Below are 17,596 nucleotides of genomic sequence, written 5' to 3' on the forward strand. Positions count from 1 at the left end.
GACTCTTTCATCATCGGGTGATGTATTTGATTTGGTATGTAAATTGGTAAATCTTAGATTCTCCGCAGTAGTAATAGTAGATGTATCAGTTGTAAATTTTCTGAGTTTTAAATCTCGCCTAGTTCTTCTGGCAGACCGATTAAATTATGTAAAATGTAGCATTTAAGATAATTTATGGCTTTAATAATATTAATTTGAGATGAGATTTGTTTAAGTCAGTGAGTGTCAGGCTTACTACGGGTTTCGGTGGCCTTACGCCTACCCATTCCCTAGTGCCGGTCACGGGCCCACGGGTGGGGTCGTGACAGATAGAATTCTTATTCATCAATTAATTCTAATTTCTCAAAAATTAAACTCAATTCCAATACTAATAATCATATATTTAAAATTATTATGTGGTTTAACGTATTTTTAGTTTATGGACTGTAGTTTATTTTATTTTTTTTCACTTTAGTACATTGTAAATATAATCATTAGCAAATAACAACCAAATTGTATAATACCATTAGCAAGTGCTAATATGGCAGTTGGAAGAATAATAGCTATTGCATACTATATCAAAATCTCTGAACGGTATTGTGCAATTTGACCGTTATTTGCTAACGGCCATATTCACAAGGTACTAAAATGAAAAAATAAAAATAAACTGCAATCCTAAAGTAAAAATACGTCAAACCATAAGATAGTTTAATAATTTTTTCTCAATATTTTATTCATCTATTACATTCAAGCCATTATATTGTCTTACTCTATAAGATGTATCTCTATATTCATAGTTTTTAAAGTTTATAATTCTTTCAGATAGTCAAAATCATTAATATTTTGTCCATCTATTAAGATGAAACCAACATAATAAACGTTAATTTATTATATAGCTTCGTAAATTGCATCATTTAAGCTTTGTTTCAAACCTCAAATTGATATAATATTGAGTTCATATGACTTTATTTTAACCTTAAAAATATTGCTAATTACGTTATTCATAACTATTATAGTCTTAAAGTTTGTTCACATTCAAATATTCAACTTCATTAAAATTAGAATTAATTAAATGAATAACCTTTTCTTTTTCTTCCTTTTTTTTTCTACTCTTATTTTTTTTTTTTTGTCAAAAAGAATTAAATAACGTTGAAAGAGTATAGAAATTAGATATGAAAAGCTTTTAATAAGGGAAAAAGCCCTACCAGATTGACAAATTAAAAGTCACCCCTCCCTCCAATTCCATATCTCAAGTCTACGATGTATCCACATTCCACTGCTGCTGCTAACATGTGGCGGTCCGTTGATTGGTTGACTTCAAATATATTCAAACACCTATCCTCCATAAACATGCTACTTGCTGCAGCTACTTTTATGACTTTTCAATTGTCATTTATTTGCTCAACTTTTTTCTAAAAGAAAAAAACACATATTAATTGAGTGTGTCGAAGAATATACAAGACATGTAAGCATTGAGTTTGAATTAGTAATTCGATATAATACTATTTCGATTAATTATAAAATGATCTGATCAGTATTTTTACTCATAAAAATTAAAAATATTTCAAATCTAAATTCTTTTTATCCATTATTGCCAATATTAATGAGATTGTATTATTTTTTATAGTGAATAATATAAAATAACTGTCTCATGTTATATTTGATGATATAAAAGAAAGGTTAATGAACACATCTATTACCACTGGATATCTAAAGTTGCTTGGGTGTAATTTGAAGATCAACTTGCATTTTATTAGTAATTTTGCTTGGGTATCAACAAAAAAAGAAAACAAAGTAATTCGCTTAAAGTGATTGGGTATTTCAATACAATACAAAATCAGTAACTCCTCTTTAGTTTAGGGCTCAGCAAGCCACCAATAGAGGCAAAGAAAAGTAAAAGAGAATTGTGAAAGAAGTACGTGGCTGGCTACAAACGCAAACATAAAAAGGAAAAGATGGGTGTCTCTAAGAAGAACATAAATAATTAAAAAGGGTGTGCGTGTGTGTGGCGCTAAATGGATTGGCATTTAGTCATTGGCTTGTTAAAAGCCTATTCGGTCAGATGCTTGCTTCCATCATTGCTTACTTGTTCAGTTTTTTCCTCATTTTTCACGTGAGACTATTTTATCCATTAAGCCGACTTTTCCTTTCCACGTGTCTCACACATCTTCCTCAATTAAGTTTCCAGTCTAATTGTTAAAATGGTAACACATAAAATATTTATAAAATTTGAGATCTGTTCGAATATAAAAATAATTATTTCTATTATGTAGCTTAAGACTAACTACATTTTCTATAATTAAAATAAATAAATATATATTAAAACCTTTAAATTCTTTAATTTTATTTATAAGTTTTTATTATTAAATTAATGTAGATACCAATTGGTAGTTAACAATTAAGTTCCTTAGGCCTATTGGATTTATAATTTGGGCGTTTGATGAGTGGTACCCACGAGGGTGTTGTATATACTAACAAAAGTAAAGATAAAATATATATTTGCAGAGCATTGAAGAATCCCACATAAAATAAAACATTTGTATACTTTGAATATATGATAAAATCTTCTTCTTCTCTTTGAGAAAATTGAATATTATAATATCATGTGACATGTATAATACCAATTCTTTATTTCATGTTATTGGAGATTCTCAAGTTTAACACGATAGTGGGTTACTTTCAAACCTTAAGGTGTGCCACCGCGCCCAACCTGTACATACTGATTAAATCTGTCTATACTTTTTATTTTAATTTTTGGATGGTCAAAATTTATCAATCATCATCCTACGACCTGGCTTCTTCCAATTATTAATGAGCAGATCACAGTTCAAACTCAGCCATTAGATCATTAGTTTCATCTAATAGAATATCACCCATGTCTTGACCAAGAAAGCATATAAGATAATGAAGAAAAATAAATTCTATGACATTCATTTTATAGTTTGATATTCTGTCTTGAAAATAATTTTTTTTTATATATAAATTTTTTATTCCTAGAAAAAATAATAGCAAAACTTGATCGATAATAAAAATTAAAAAGAAACACTACCTGCAATGGACAATATGCTCAAGTTATACAATGAATTAGATTTTTTTAATATCCTTGCGGAAAAGTATGGGATCATGTGTTAAAAAAGTCACCGTTTAATTTATTTAACAGAATTTTTTGAATATTTATTTGTAGTTAAACAAGAATACTTTTGTATGTATGATTTTTTTTTTTTTTCTAGACAAGTTTTGAAAATCTTCATAAAAAATGAGAGTACATCTTAATCAGTAATTAAAATGAAATATGCATAAGTAATAACTATAAAGAGAAACTTTCATTTGAATAGTAGTAATTTATACTTATATCCTACAATTGTCTCGAGAAGACTATTTTAATTATAATTTAGTGATCAAAATTCTCTATTAAATGGCTATATTTTTTTTAAATGGGCTGATTACAAAAGTATTAATTAAAAATTTATCTTTATTAATACTTCAAATCTGTTAAATTAAAATTCTAAAAAAAAAAAATAAATCATGTAAATATATCCACAAAAAAGATTCAAATTTGTGTAGTTTTATTTATTATTTATTATTGGTTAATTTATTTATTATCATTAATAATTTATAATTAAAATTAATTAATAAAAATATAATAATTAATTAATAAAATTACATATTTCATATAATTGATTTAATTAATGAATAAATAATGTGGTAAAATGAATATATTTAAATTTTTTTATTATAAATAGCATGAAAGATGTCAAAACATCCATAAGAAAAGGCCAAAGCAAATCCAATAATGGAAAGAATGAATAAATCTAAATAATATATTTATTGAATTAAAATAAATAAAAATGAAAAAGAAGTAATGATCACTGTCAATTTAAGAAGATAATCGACCGTAAATAAAAAGTGAAAAGATGTTGACGAATAAAGGGAGAAAAGAAAATAAGAGGCAGCAAAAGGTGGTTACCATTTAGTGGCTATTCTTTTTTCTTTTCTTTTTTAAATAAGCGATTAAAGAAAATTATTCATTTATATGAAATTTTAAATATCACCAACTATTGACCACGCGCCAATCACCAAACACCAGCCACATGCTTATATATGGATACAATTTATTTGCAAGTCAAAAGGGTAAAAGAAAATATAAACAAAGAGGATTGTTTATTAATAAAATATTATCACAAGATAAGTAAATACTTAATTGTAAAAACATTATTTATTTTTCTATCATAGATAAGAATATAAAATGCGGTTTGGACCGAACTATCAAATCCATTGAAATATTATTCTAGTTTACCTGTCTTTATAGTTTATATTTATTACTATTTGTTGTATTATAGGATTAGGAATTACTTTTGATTCAGGAATATTATTATTATTATTATTACGATTATAAATAGAGATAACTCAGGCTATTAATGAATTAATTTCAATTTCTTTTATAATTAGAATTTTCATTAAAGTTAGGCTATTTTAGTTTTAAAACTCAGAAAAATTTGAAAGAAAAAGAAATCTATATTGCTTGAAAAAAGAAAATCCTATTTTTGGTTTAAGATAAAAAGCAATAAATAATACTGTCTTTTTAAATATTTGCGACTTCTATTAAATATATAATGTGAGTTTTATTTATTAATCAGTGAGAACACAAAAACATTTGTATGACACTTAACCCCAATATTATATTTCGATAGATTATTGCTTTATTAAAATCTTATAAGTTCTTAAGAGTTGTGATTTGGAGCATTTACACAGCTTAGAAGTTTAATCAATTAGTGTTTTTTCTCCATTAAAAAATCCCACTTACATCACATTATCAAATTCCAAATTATAATCAATAACATTTGTGCTCTCATAATGCATCTATAACGTGTTCCCATTGGAACCTAAACCTATTAAAAAAATCTAATTAAGTTACTAATCTTATTACCTAAGAATCTCTATACCAAAATTACTTTATTGTCCATGTCCAATTAAATATGTTCATTGCTAAATTTAAACCAATCATATAAATCATGAAACACGGCATATCATTATTAATGCCGTTTATATATGATAATACGAGTTTAAAATTTAACAACGTTTAATTTTATTATTTGACCACTAAATCGATTTTATTAAATAATTTTTTTATTATGACCTAATGATTAAATAATAAAATACTAAAATTTATTAAGCTCTAAAATCATATTATCATACATGAATAACATAATAATAATAATGACTAAAATTAATCTGGTTAAATTCTTATAAATTAAATTTTGTAGCGATGAAATATTATTTGTGATGATTTATAATCAAATATTTTTATCTGAAATAAAAATGCACACTTAATATTGTTAAAAAAAATAAAATTATAAGATTTCTTTTTTACTTTTTTATTTTATTCTAATAATAGTCATCACACATATCTGAAAATGATAAAATTGAAACGTCCAGTTGATCCATGAGAAGGATAAGTGAATGTCAAAGGTGGAAATGAATGTGCAGAGAAGAGAGACATGGTTAATGTACCCATTGATGGTCAAACCTCGAAACCGAAGAGTATAAATTAGAAAGTATTGAGTGAAGAACCCCATTTTTTGTCGGCACCTCTTCTTCTCCATCACAACTTAGCTAGCTACCAATTTAAAACCCACACTTTTAAAACATGAGATATATATATATTAATTATTGAAGTTCTGGATACAGAAAAGTCAAAAATAGTATATACCCTTTATACTGCTACTGCTACTGCTACTACTACTAATATATATCTTTCATTACTTAAAGACTTGGTAAAGTTTGTCATTCTAATCTTTATCTAATCTACTTTTCTCAATGCCATTAGAAAAGTCATACCCTTCTGTCTCTCAACGCTTGTATTTCCGTGTTTTGACTTTGAAAACATACACATCCTCAACTCATATATAACCTAACTCTTCCCTTGCCTTCTCAATGAACCAAGAAAATAAAACAAAATATATCAAACACTTTCTAACATAAACACCCACAAAACCAACCTCTCAACTTTCTCTTTTGGGTTTCTTTTCTTGAAGTTTAATCACTTCTTCTTCACCCCTTTCATCAGAGTTATTTCAAATGGAAGATATTGATGTCCCTTCTTTCTTTCTCTGCCCCATCTCTCTCCAGCTCATGACAGATCCAGTTACAGTGCCAACTGGTATAACTTATGATCGCCAGAGTATAGAGAAATGGCTCTTCGCAGGCAAGAATCACACATGTCCAGTTACAAAACAACTCATTTCTGATTGTGACTTAACCCCAAACTTAACTCTTATGCGTTTGATTCAGTCCTGGTGCACCCTTAATGCTTCACACGGCGTAGAAAGAATCCCCACCCCTAAACCTCCCATCAGTAAACAACAGATGGCTAAGCTTCTCAAAGATGCTAAGTCACCTCAGCAACAGCTTAAGTGTTTAAGGAAGTTACGTTCCATAGCCAATGTCAACGATACAAACAAAAGATGCATGGAGGCTGCTGGTGCTGTTGAGTTCTTGGCTTCCATTGTTAACAACTTTACTTCTTTGTCGTTCGAAGAGTCTTCTCTAGATGGTGCTGGGATCGAGATTGCAAGACTAAGTGACGAGGCCTTGAGCATTCTTTATAGTCTTCAATTATCCGAATCGGGTCTCAGGAATCTTATAGGAAAGAATGGAGAAGTCATTCAATCTTTAACAAGAGTGATGCAAAATGGAAACTACGAGTCTCGAGCTTATGCAGTTTTGCTGTTGAAATCAGCACTCGAGGTTGCTGATCCGATGCAACTTGTAAGTTTGAGACCTGAACTTTTCGTCGAGATAGTTCAAGTTTTAAGTGACCAAATCTCCCATCAAGCATCCAAAGCTGCATTGCAGCTGCTCATCAATCTTTGTCCATGGGGAAGAAGTAGACTCAAAGCAACCGAGGCGAAAGCAGTGTCTACTTTGATCGATCTTCTTCTTGATTCATCAGAGAAACGGACTTGCGAAATGGCGCTAGCAGTGCTTGATTTGCTATGCCAATGCGCAGAAGGAAGAGCTGAATTGTTAAAGCACGGAGCTGGATTAGCAGTTGTTTCAAAGAAGATATTAAGAGTTTCTCAGGTGGCAAGTGAGAAGGCAGTGAGGATTCTTTTATCAATTTCAAAATTCTCAGCAACTTCTACTGTTTTACATGAAATGTTGCAGATTGGTGTTGTGGCCAAATTGTGTTTGGTGCTCCAAGTAGACTGTGGCAGCAAGGGCAAAGATAAGGCCAGGGAAGTGCTTAAATTGCATGCTAGAGCCTGGAAGAATTCTCCTTGCATACCTGCAAATCTTCTATCTTCTTATCCAGCTTAACTGTCAGAAAGAAAGCATCAATTAGACCCATACTTTCTGAATTGTAATTGGCCAATTAGTATGTACATAATTCCTATAGATAAGCAAAAAATACATACATGGATACAAAATTTGTATCCATTCGTATACATTTGATGGAAGATGTAGTTTTTTCTATTTTGGAGGAAATTAATGATTATCAACAAAGTTGAGATCTTTTTACAAATACAAGTCACTTGAAGCCAATATTGATCTTTTTCAATTTTGTTCTTATATATGTGACAGCAGTCTCTATTTTATTCTAACTCCTATCAATTTCATTTTTAACAAGTCTCTGAATCTTAGTTTTATGATATTCATTTTATACTTTGGAGATGGGTTTTTTTTATCCTTTTCTTTGATATTAGTATGAAAAGATTAAACTAGAACTACCACTAAACGGAAAATATGTTTAGCATCTACCACTTAAAGGAAATACGTTCAACTTATGCAATGAATTATATTTTCTTTTAGCCAAGAATATCCTCGCAGGAAAGCATAGGACCACGTCTAATTTAGAGCCAAGAACATCAAGGATGCGTCTTTTCTTTAAGGCCAACCAGGCTGATTGTAGAGAGATAAAAGATGTGCTTGCTGGTTATGAGAAGGCATCCGGTCAGGGTACTAATAAGCAGAAATCTTCTCTTTATTTCAGCAGTAATGTTGGTGAGGTTATTAGATCTTATATTCGGTTTGGGTTGGGTATTATCCGTGATGGTGGTCATGAGATGTATATTGGGCTTCCTTCTCTTATTGGCAGGAATAAGAGGCAAGTCTGCCTCTTCTCTTTTATTAAAGACAAGGATTGGCATCGTTTTCTTGGTTGGAGAAAGAAATATTTGTCTAGGGTGGGTAAAGAGATTCCTTTGGAAACAATGACCTTTGTGCTGAACTAGAAAGGACGATGAACTCCTTTTGGTGGAGATTGGGAGGGGGCACTTCTAGAGGTATAAGGACGATGAACTCTAAGGGCCTGTGCACTGTTAGAAGCTATTATAAGGCTAGTGTGGGTTAGTTCCGAGCTGTTAATAGTTTGCATTCTTCTCAAGTTTGGAGGAAGTAATGGCGACTGAAAATTCCTCCAAAAGTGAAGAATATGGTTTGGAGAGCTGCTTCAAGGTATATACCTACAGCTGATATCCTCAATGCCAGATATATTAATGTTAATCCCTCGTGTTCTCTTTGTAATCGTGCTAGTGAATCAGTCGTTCATTTTCTTATCACTTGTGCTTTTCCTCTTGCTTGTTGGTCCCTTTCTTTTATTGGAATTCAATCGCATGCCCCTTCTTTCTTTGACTGGATTTCTAACTTGTTCAACAGATTAAGTGATGAGGAGATGTCTCTGGTTTTGATGATTTGTTAGGCTGTTTGGAGGGCGATGAATGATAAAGTCTGGAACTCAAACTCTTTCCCTGCTGGTCAAGTGGTAAATTTTGTGGGCTTTTATTTATTCAGCTAGCAGGTGGCTCAGATTACTACGTTCTTCTCTAGCAATCAGTCTTGTGATGGGATTAACTCTTGTGTCGATTATTTGGTTTGAGCTTTCCTATTATTAGTTAAAAGTTAATGTTGATGCTGTAATCTTTGGCCGAGAGAACAATATAGGTTAGGGAATGATTGCTCGGGATGGTAGTGGTTCTATTATTGCAGCTAGAGCTCTGTCACTCAATGGTTGTTTTGAAGTTAGAGTTGTTGAGGCAATGGGAGTGCGTGAAGCTTTAAGTCAGGTCAAGCAATAGGTTGGAATGTTGTTGTTTTGGAAATGGATGCATTGGTTGTTTACCAATCCTTGCAACAACAACAAGGAACTGATACTTCTAGCTATGGATTGGTTTAGATTCTATTTCTGATTTCATAGACTTTAGGTTCTTCTTTGTGCGACGTTCTGCAAATTGTGTAGTTCACTCCTTGGCCCGAAAGTTGTTGGTTCTTGAAAGAGCCTATTACTTGGTTGCATAGTTCTCTAATTTTAATTTCTGATGTATTAGTTGTTGACTTGTTATTTTAATGCAATATTCTTTTTCAGAAAAATAAAAGAATGCTTGTGTATGTGCTTCTCCTCTTTCTTCCTAATTTCTTTTTGTTCATCTTTTGGCTCATTGATCATTTTTAGATTGCCAATAGCCTCATTTTCTTTTTATTTTCTATTAGTTAGTTTTAATAAATAAATATTAGTATTTTATTGAGGAGTTGTATGGTTATCTGGACTGTTAAGTTTTTCTTTTATAGAAGTTCTATGGTCTACCATTATAAGGGTGTTGAAAATTCTCTTTATAGGAGTGGTGAAAAGAAAAAAGAGATTTAATATGATATTCAAGCAATCGGTCTCATCAAAAGATACTTATAAATTCTATATGTGGCGTAGTGCCACCAAATGAAACGTTCTTTCTGCAAAATTGTAATTTACTGCTCCATCAATGTTGGGCATAATATAAATAACATATAAAGATAATCAACAAAAAGGACATGAGTAATTTAATGTGGTTCACCCTTTGATTTGAGCCACATCTATGGGACAAATTTTGAATAATTTTCTTCCACTATTAAAATAGTAGGTACAATGAGAGAGTTTTCTCTAGATAATTTTCTAGAATTAGTACAACAAGTGAGATAAACCTAAAAATTATGGCACTCAAGGTGTTTCCTAAAACCCCAACTATTTTTCCTTACTATTTTTGTCACTCTCCTTTTTTAGAAAACTTTTCTCACACTCACTCTCTCACAACACTTAAATTATCAAAGGAATTTTTGTTTCTTTGGCTTGCTTGCTTGCCTGCCTGCATGCAGAGCATGCACTTCTTGCCTTTATATAGGCAAGAGTGCTTGCTCCCTAAGCACTAAAATTTGGCCTTTTATAAGGCCACGTCTCTAGCCACTGTTATGGCCATAATTTTTTTTATTTCTTTTGTAATTAGATTTGGTAAGCCCTCAATAAAATAGAACTCAAATCTAACAAATCTCCCCTTCCCGACTATATTAAGGACTCCATCATCCCCGCAGCATCTCAACAGAACTCGAGCTTCTCTCTGGGTAGAATTCTTATTAACATGTCTGATCCATTCTCATCAGTATGAATCTTTTCAAGCTGTAATAGCTCCTCTCTAGCACATCCCTAATTCAATGATATCTCACATCAATATGCTTTGATCTTCAATGAAAGTAGGAATTCTTCCCAAGGTGAATAACACTCTAGCTATCACAAATTAGCCGGTATCTGTCCTGCGGAAGACCAAGTTCATTTAAGAACTTCTTCATCCATAGCAACTCCTTACACGCTTTTATTGCTGCTATAAACTCCACTTCAACAGTGAAGAGTGCAACACATTTCTGTAATTTTGACTGTCATGACACATCTCTCCCTGCAAATGTAATCAGGTACCCTGAATTACTTCTTCTTGAGTCCACATCGCCGACCATATTTGCATCTATGTAACCAATCAATACTGATTTGATGTCTCCAAAACATAAGCATCCAATTGAAGTACCCTGAAGATACCTGAAAATCCATTTAACTCTAGCCCAATATTCTTTTCTAGGATTTGAAAGAAACCTACTTACTATTCCAACTGCATGACCAATATCTGGCCGTGTACACACCATGACATACGTCAAACTTCCGACTGCTGAAGCATATGGTATCTTTTCCACTTCTTCCTTCTCTTTATCTATAGAAGGGCTCTGTTTAATACTTAGCTTAAAGTGATTAGCAAGAAGACAACTAATCGTTTTAGCCTTGTCCATATTAAATCTTTAAAGTACTCTTTTTTAATGTACTTTTATTGTGAAAACCATAATTTTTTGCCACCTTTGTCTCTGATAATCTTTATGCCAAGAATATACTTTGCTGTTCCCAAGTCTTTCATGGCAAAATATTTGCTCAACTGTTTTTTCAAGCTTTCAATTCTAGAAATATTTCGGCCAACAATTAACAAATCAACTACATAGAGCAAAAGAATAATGAAATCATTATCAGAGTGTTTATGCACAAAAATACAATGGTCTAAAGTAGTTTTCTTATAGCCTTACTCCCCCGTAAAAGACTCAAACTTCTTGTACCATTGTCTCGATGCCTATTTTTAAGCCGTATAGGCTTTTCTTCAGTTTGCAAATATAGTCCTATTTTCCCTTTTGCTGGAAATCTTCTAGCTGCTGCATGTATATTTCTTCTTCCAAATCTCCACGTAGGAAGTCAATTCGTTTTCTTTGGCTGAATCCTTAACAACTGGTCTGGTTTTGAGTCTCATATGGGTACTGCGTTCTTCATGCTTAATTCTGAACACCCATTTATTTTTCAAAGCCTTCTTGGATTTTGGCAACTTCACCAGCTCAAATGTCTTATTGTCATGCAAGCACTTCATCTCATCTTACATGGCTTCAATCCATTGCTGCTTGGATTCATCATCCATGGCTTCTTTAAAATTTTGATACTTAAATTTTTTTTTGACATGTGTGTTTATATTTTGACATATAAAACTTTTATTTTGTCATGTATACTTATTTTTTATATATGAAAATTTTGTGATTTTTTCTAGTAATTGATTGTTAATAAATTACATTTCTAACTAAGCACTGATTTTAATCATAATAAATTATATTTTAATTAATAGATTAATTTTTTAAATAGATATGATCTAATTTTATTTTAAAAAATAATATATCAGTTATATTTTAATATTATATCGATAAATTAATTTTCTAATTAAATAATAATTTTAATTTAAAAAATAATATTTTAAATAATATTTTGAATATTATATCTACTAATAAACTAACTTTAATTATATAATAATTACTAAACCTAAAAACTGGTAATATTAAATATATATTAATTGAAGTATTTTATTTTATTTTATTTTATAAGTACATTAATTTAAAACATTAAAAATAAAATATTTAATTTGCAATCTTGTATATATTATATATAAATAACAAATATCAATAATTTAATTTAAAAATTTAATTAAAAAATTAAAATAATAGCAACGGATAAACTATTAAACCCTTAAGACAACTAGCTGGCTGTAGATGGTCAAATATCGAATACTCGGTAAGAGCAGTAGAAAGGGGAATGCATGGAGTGAAGGAAGGAGTAGGCAGCAGCCATGACAATGCACCCAATGGCTCAATTTATGACCCCATCTTTGTCGGCACCTCCTCTCCATCAAACTTTCTCTGCCAACGTAAAAGACTCCTATGGAAATGTTCTCACTCTTTACTGTTACTTCTATAAATTTTCTTAAAAATATTTTCAGTGTTAAAACTCTCTTTTCAAAAAAAGAAATTTAAGAATTATATTTTTTTAGGGAAACAGATTTGCTAAAAAAGTATTGCTAAGGGTAACTTCAAATTAATTATAAATATAAATTTGACATACATATTATTTCTTTATTATATAAATGTAACACACTCAAAATATTTATTAAGAAGTAATTAAATTGACCTACCTTTCTCTCATTTCATTCACCCATTCAATTATTTACTGGGTAAAGTTTGTCATTCTAATATAATCTCCAGCCATTCTATGCCATAAGAAAAGTCATAAAAGATCAAAGAAAAGTCATACCCTTCTGTCTCTCAACGCTTGTAATTTCCGTGTTTTGACTTTGAAAACAGAAACATGCGCCTCTCATTCTTCTCAACTCATATAAAACCTAACCCTCTCTTCCTTTGCCTTCTCCAAGAACCGGAAAAGGAAAAACAATCAAACATCGCATCTTCAACACCTACACAACCAACCTCTCAGATTCTCTTAACTTTCTCTTTTGGGTTTCTTTTCTTCAAATCTAATCACTCCCTCTTCACCCCTTTCATCAGAGTTTTTCCAAATGGAAGATATTGATGTCCCTTCTTTCTTTCTCTGCCCCATCTCTCTCCAGCTCATGACAGATCCAGTTACAGTGCCAACTGGTATAACTTATGATCGCCAGAGTATAGAGAAATGGCTCTTCGCAGGCAAGAATCACACATGTCCAGTTACAAAACAACTCATTTCTGATTGTGACTTAACCCCAAACTTAACTCTTATGCGTTTGATTCAGTCCTGGTGCACCCTTAATGCTTCACACGGCGTAGAAAGAATCCCCACCCCTAAACCTCCCATCAGTAAACAACAGATCGCTAAGCTTCTCAAAGATGCTAAGTCACCTCAGCAACAGCTTAAGTGTTTAAGGAAGTTACGTTCCATAGCCAATGTCAACGATACAAACAAAAGATGCATGGAGGCTGCTGGTGCTGTTGAGTTCTTGGCTTCCATTGTTAACAACTTTACTTCTTTGTCGTTCGAAGAGTCTTCTCTAGATGGTGCTGGGATCGAGATTGCAAGACTAAGTGACGAGGCCTTGAGCATTCTTTATAGTCTTCAATTATCCGAATCGGGTCTCAGGAATCTTATAGGAAAGAATGGAGAAGTCATTCAATCTTTAACAAGAGTGATGCAAAATGGAAACTACGAGTCTCGAGCTTATGCAGTTTTGCTGTTGAAATCAGCACTCGAGGTTGCTGATCCGATGCAACTTGTAAGTTTGAGACCTGAACTTTTCGTCGAGATAGTTCAAGTTTTAAGTGACCAAATCTCCCATCAAGCATCCAAAGCTGCATTGCAGCTGCTCATCAATCTTTGTCCATGGGGAAGAAATAAAGTTAAAGCAACCGAGGCGAAAGCAGTGTCTACTTTGATCGATCTTCTTCTTGATTCATCAGAGAAACGAACTTGCGAAATGGCGCTAGCAGTGCTTGATTTGCTATGCCAATGCGCAGAAGGAAGAGCTGAATTGTTAAAGCATGGAGCTGGATTAGCAGTTGTTTCAAAGAAGATATTAAGAGTTTCTCAGGTGGCAAGTGAGAAGGCAGTGAGGATTCTTTTATCAATTTCAAAATTCTCAGCGACTTCTACTGTTTTACATGAAATGTTGCAGATTGGTGTTGTGGCCAAATTGTGTTTGGTGCTCCAAGTAGACTGTGGCAGCAAGTGCAAAGATAAGGCCAGGGAAGTGCTTAAATTGCATGCTAGAGCCTGGAAGAGTTCTGCTTGCATACCTGCAAATCTTCTGTTTACTTATCCAGCTTAACTCAAAGAAAGAAAGCATCAATTTAAAATCATAGTTTCCATCCCCTTCTTAATTGTAATTGACCAATTAGTGTGTACATAATTCATTTAGATAAGCAAAAACAGATACATACATGGATACGAAAGTTGTATCCATTCATATACATATTTGATGGCAGATGTATTTTGTTCTATTTTTGAGGAAATTAATGATTGTTAACAAAGTTGAGATCCTTTTACAAGTCACTTCAAGCCAATATTGATCTTCTCCATTGTTCATATTCAATATATGCATGTGACATTTGTCTTTGTTTAGTTCTAACTTCCACCGATTTCATTGTTTCTCCGGATAAAATAAATAAATAAAGACAAATCTTAAATCAACTATCATTACTGTAGTCATCAACAAGAATAAATCAATCCAATGCTATAAATGTTTTTGTATTTGGGGCTCATAATGCATTCAACATCGACAGGCTGCAACCATTTTTTATTCAAAATTTTCAGGTGAATAAAGGTCAAATTTTCTTTTTAATTAATTAGTTTGGCTATGGTGATCAATGCCAAGTTCTTTTTAAATATATATATAAAAAATAGTGATTTGATTCCTTCTTGAATAATATATGTATTTTATTAGTTTGAACTAATAAAATGGAAGTTAGGTAGATGAACCCATATCCTAACATGAGGCAATCTGCATACAAATATAAAGCTGGACTCTGTGAAAGATCATATTCCTTTCCTTTATTCTCGATTGATATATATATATATATTAGGATTTTTTCCTTTCTCTTTTTTTTTTTTTTTTTTTTTTTTTTGCAATGCCCTAGCTGTCAAAGTATACAATTTGCTATCCCTAATAAATTTTGGTAAGGATTTCCACATATTTTGCAGTGCCCAGTTGTCAAAGTACCCATATGGCCACATGTACACACACATAGCACACGTCTATGTAGTATGAGGGGATTGAGAATTATTATTTCTCACTTTTATTTTCTTTTGATTAATTAAAAAAATAATTTTATAGGAATTAGTTTTTTTTTGTTGGAAAATAATTTAATGAGTTAACAATTTAATTTTTAGATTTCAAAAGAAAAAATGTTATGAATATAAGTATGGAACTTTTTTTGTGAACAAAACATGTGGTACCACTTCAAAATCTTATATGGAGTTCTATTTACGGTATTTCTTTTAGCGAACTTACCAAATTAATTTTTTAAATGATGATTTTTTCAAAAATATAATTTTTATAATAAAAATGAATATCTATTCAATTGAAATTTTATACTTTATATTTTATATTTTATTTTACTTTTATTTGCATTGACTTTAATGGTTTTAGTTTTTTTATTTTTTATTTTATTAATAGAAATAAAAATTATTTTATTACATGTATAAATTATTATTATAAAAAATATAATATAAAAATATATAATAAATTAGTATATAATATAATATTTGTTAAAAATATTTAATTATTTTATAAATATTTTTATCGTATAATAGAAATTCATATTACTTAGACTTTTAATAAATTAATAAAATATTATAATAATGGGAATTGTTATGGGGAACTTACTAGTCAAATTTAGAAAAGAATATAGGAATTGTTTCATTTTATAGTTAGTATTTCAAAGAAGAGAAAGGGTTCGGCGAGAATAAACAGATGGAGAAAAGATTGAATCGGAAGGATTATATTTTTATAATATTTAATTTATTGTTATGGTTAATTTTTTTTAAATTTTTATCTAACTGGAATTATTTACTATTAAAGTTAAAATGTATATAATATTGAAGTGATAGAAAATTCTTTTTCTTTTTCTTTTGATTACAAAAAGGTTAGGACTTAGCCATTGCCGTTATCATTGGCTAATTCAACAATTTGCATACCTATCTTTTTAATAAATGAAATTTAAACTCTTCTCCCATTCCATCAAGCTGGAAGGAGAAAAATTAAGGAAAAAAGGAAAAAAAGAATTGTCGTCACTAATAGTAATAGCATTTGCCAACTATATATTCCCACAGTAATGGACCCAGCTTGCACATGGTATTGCAGATTGCCATGCCACTTAATTTCCATTTCTATAAATATATCTATATATTTTACCACGTCATACATGCATATGCTACACATGTCATTCCAGCTAATATCCATGTCATTCAGTTCTTTTACAAAAATAATAAAAATTCTATCAATATTTGCCTTGGCTGTTATTATACAGTATATAATTTTTTATAAATTTTTTTCTTAATTTTTAAATATTAAAAATGACTTAGTAAATATATTTATAAAAATTTATTGTTTACGTATTTTATAATAATATCAAATACCATATTAAATAGATAAAATTAGAAATCAAAAAAAATAAACAATACAATATTATTCTATATTTATATGCGACGATATTATATATGTAATAATTTAAAATAAATAAAACAACATGAAACATTACGTGTTCTAAACTATTTAACATTTCATTTTGTATAGAAAGATTCTATTAACACTAAATTTAATATAAATCTATTTCTGAATTGATCAACAAGATTTAATAAACTCACTGATCAATTAGGCTAATTATTAGTAAAGCACATCTAATAAAATAATTACATATTAAATTATTGCATGATATCCGCAGAGGCTGATAGACAAGCACCGTACCAGATGATCCATTCAATTAATTTTCATTTACAATATAAAGCTTTATATCATCGCTCTCGTATCATTATTATATTATGGTTTGGACTATATATATTATAGTATGGACTAGATGTAATATATGTGTCGAAATTCTAATGTATGTATTAAATTTTTAACATTAATATTAAAATTATAGTGTGTATTTTAAAAAATTATAATTATTAAATATAAATATTTAATATTTAAATACTAAATATTTATTATTTACTAATTTTATTTTAGAAATTTATATCATAATATAAATACTTGTAATATAATTTTAGTTTAATTTTTTTCTATTTACTAATTATAAAGATAATTTATGTTATGTCTATATTGTATATGTCTGTTTGAAAATAAATATGGTGTTCATTAATGATGAATACTTTTAATAAACTAATGAATGTTGTATCTATAAATAATGAATGGTTATGCCAATCACAAAAATATTTTAATATGCAGAAATACTGTAATACTTGAATTTTTCTCTTAATAATGATTATATTAATAATAATAATTAATAAATGAGTTATTTTTCTATACCCAATTAGTTGGAT

The 17,596-nt window shown here is 30.1% G+C and overlaps 2 protein-coding genes across 3 annotated transcripts; both read left to right on the top strand.

Moving 5' to 3' along the window:
- The first annotated feature begins 5,878 nt into the window (after nucleotides 1-5,878).
- On the top strand, nucleotides 5,879-14,608 carry LOC8284314 (E3 ubiquitin-protein ligase PUB23). Of its 2 annotated transcripts, none has more exons than XM_048370076.1 (2): nucleotides 5,879-7,322; nucleotides 14,408-14,608. In XM_048370076.1, the coding sequence occupies exon 1, from the start codon at nucleotides 6,058-6,060 to the stop codon at nucleotides 7,297-7,299; it is 1,242 nt and encodes a 413-aa protein (XP_048226033.1). In that variant the 5' UTR covers nucleotides 5,879-6,057; the 3' UTR covers nucleotides 7,300-7,322; nucleotides 14,408-14,608. The 2 variants fall into 2 exon arrangements, with proteins under 2 accessions (XP_048226033.1, XP_002524056.2); XM_002524010.4 differs by lacking the exon at nucleotides 14,408-14,608 and adding an exon at nucleotides 14,263-14,371 and having other exon boundaries at nucleotides 5,882-7,339.
- Nucleotides 12,978-14,608, top strand: LOC8284318 (E3 ubiquitin-protein ligase PUB23). Its single transcript, XM_048370075.1, has one exon. It carries the CDS (start codon nucleotides 13,143-13,145, stop codon nucleotides 14,382-14,384), a length of 1,242 nt encoding a protein of 413 aa, XP_048226032.1. The 5' UTR covers nucleotides 12,978-13,142; the 3' UTR covers nucleotides 14,385-14,608.
- Nucleotides 14,609-17,596: the final 2,988 nt, after the last annotated feature.

This window comes from Ricinus communis, chromosome 10, assembly GCF_019578655.1.
Source record: "Ricinus communis isolate WT05 ecotype wild-type chromosome 10, ASM1957865v1, whole genome shotgun sequence".
Classification (NCBI taxonomy): domain Eukaryota; kingdom Viridiplantae; phylum Streptophyta; class Magnoliopsida; order Malpighiales; family Euphorbiaceae; genus Ricinus; species Ricinus communis.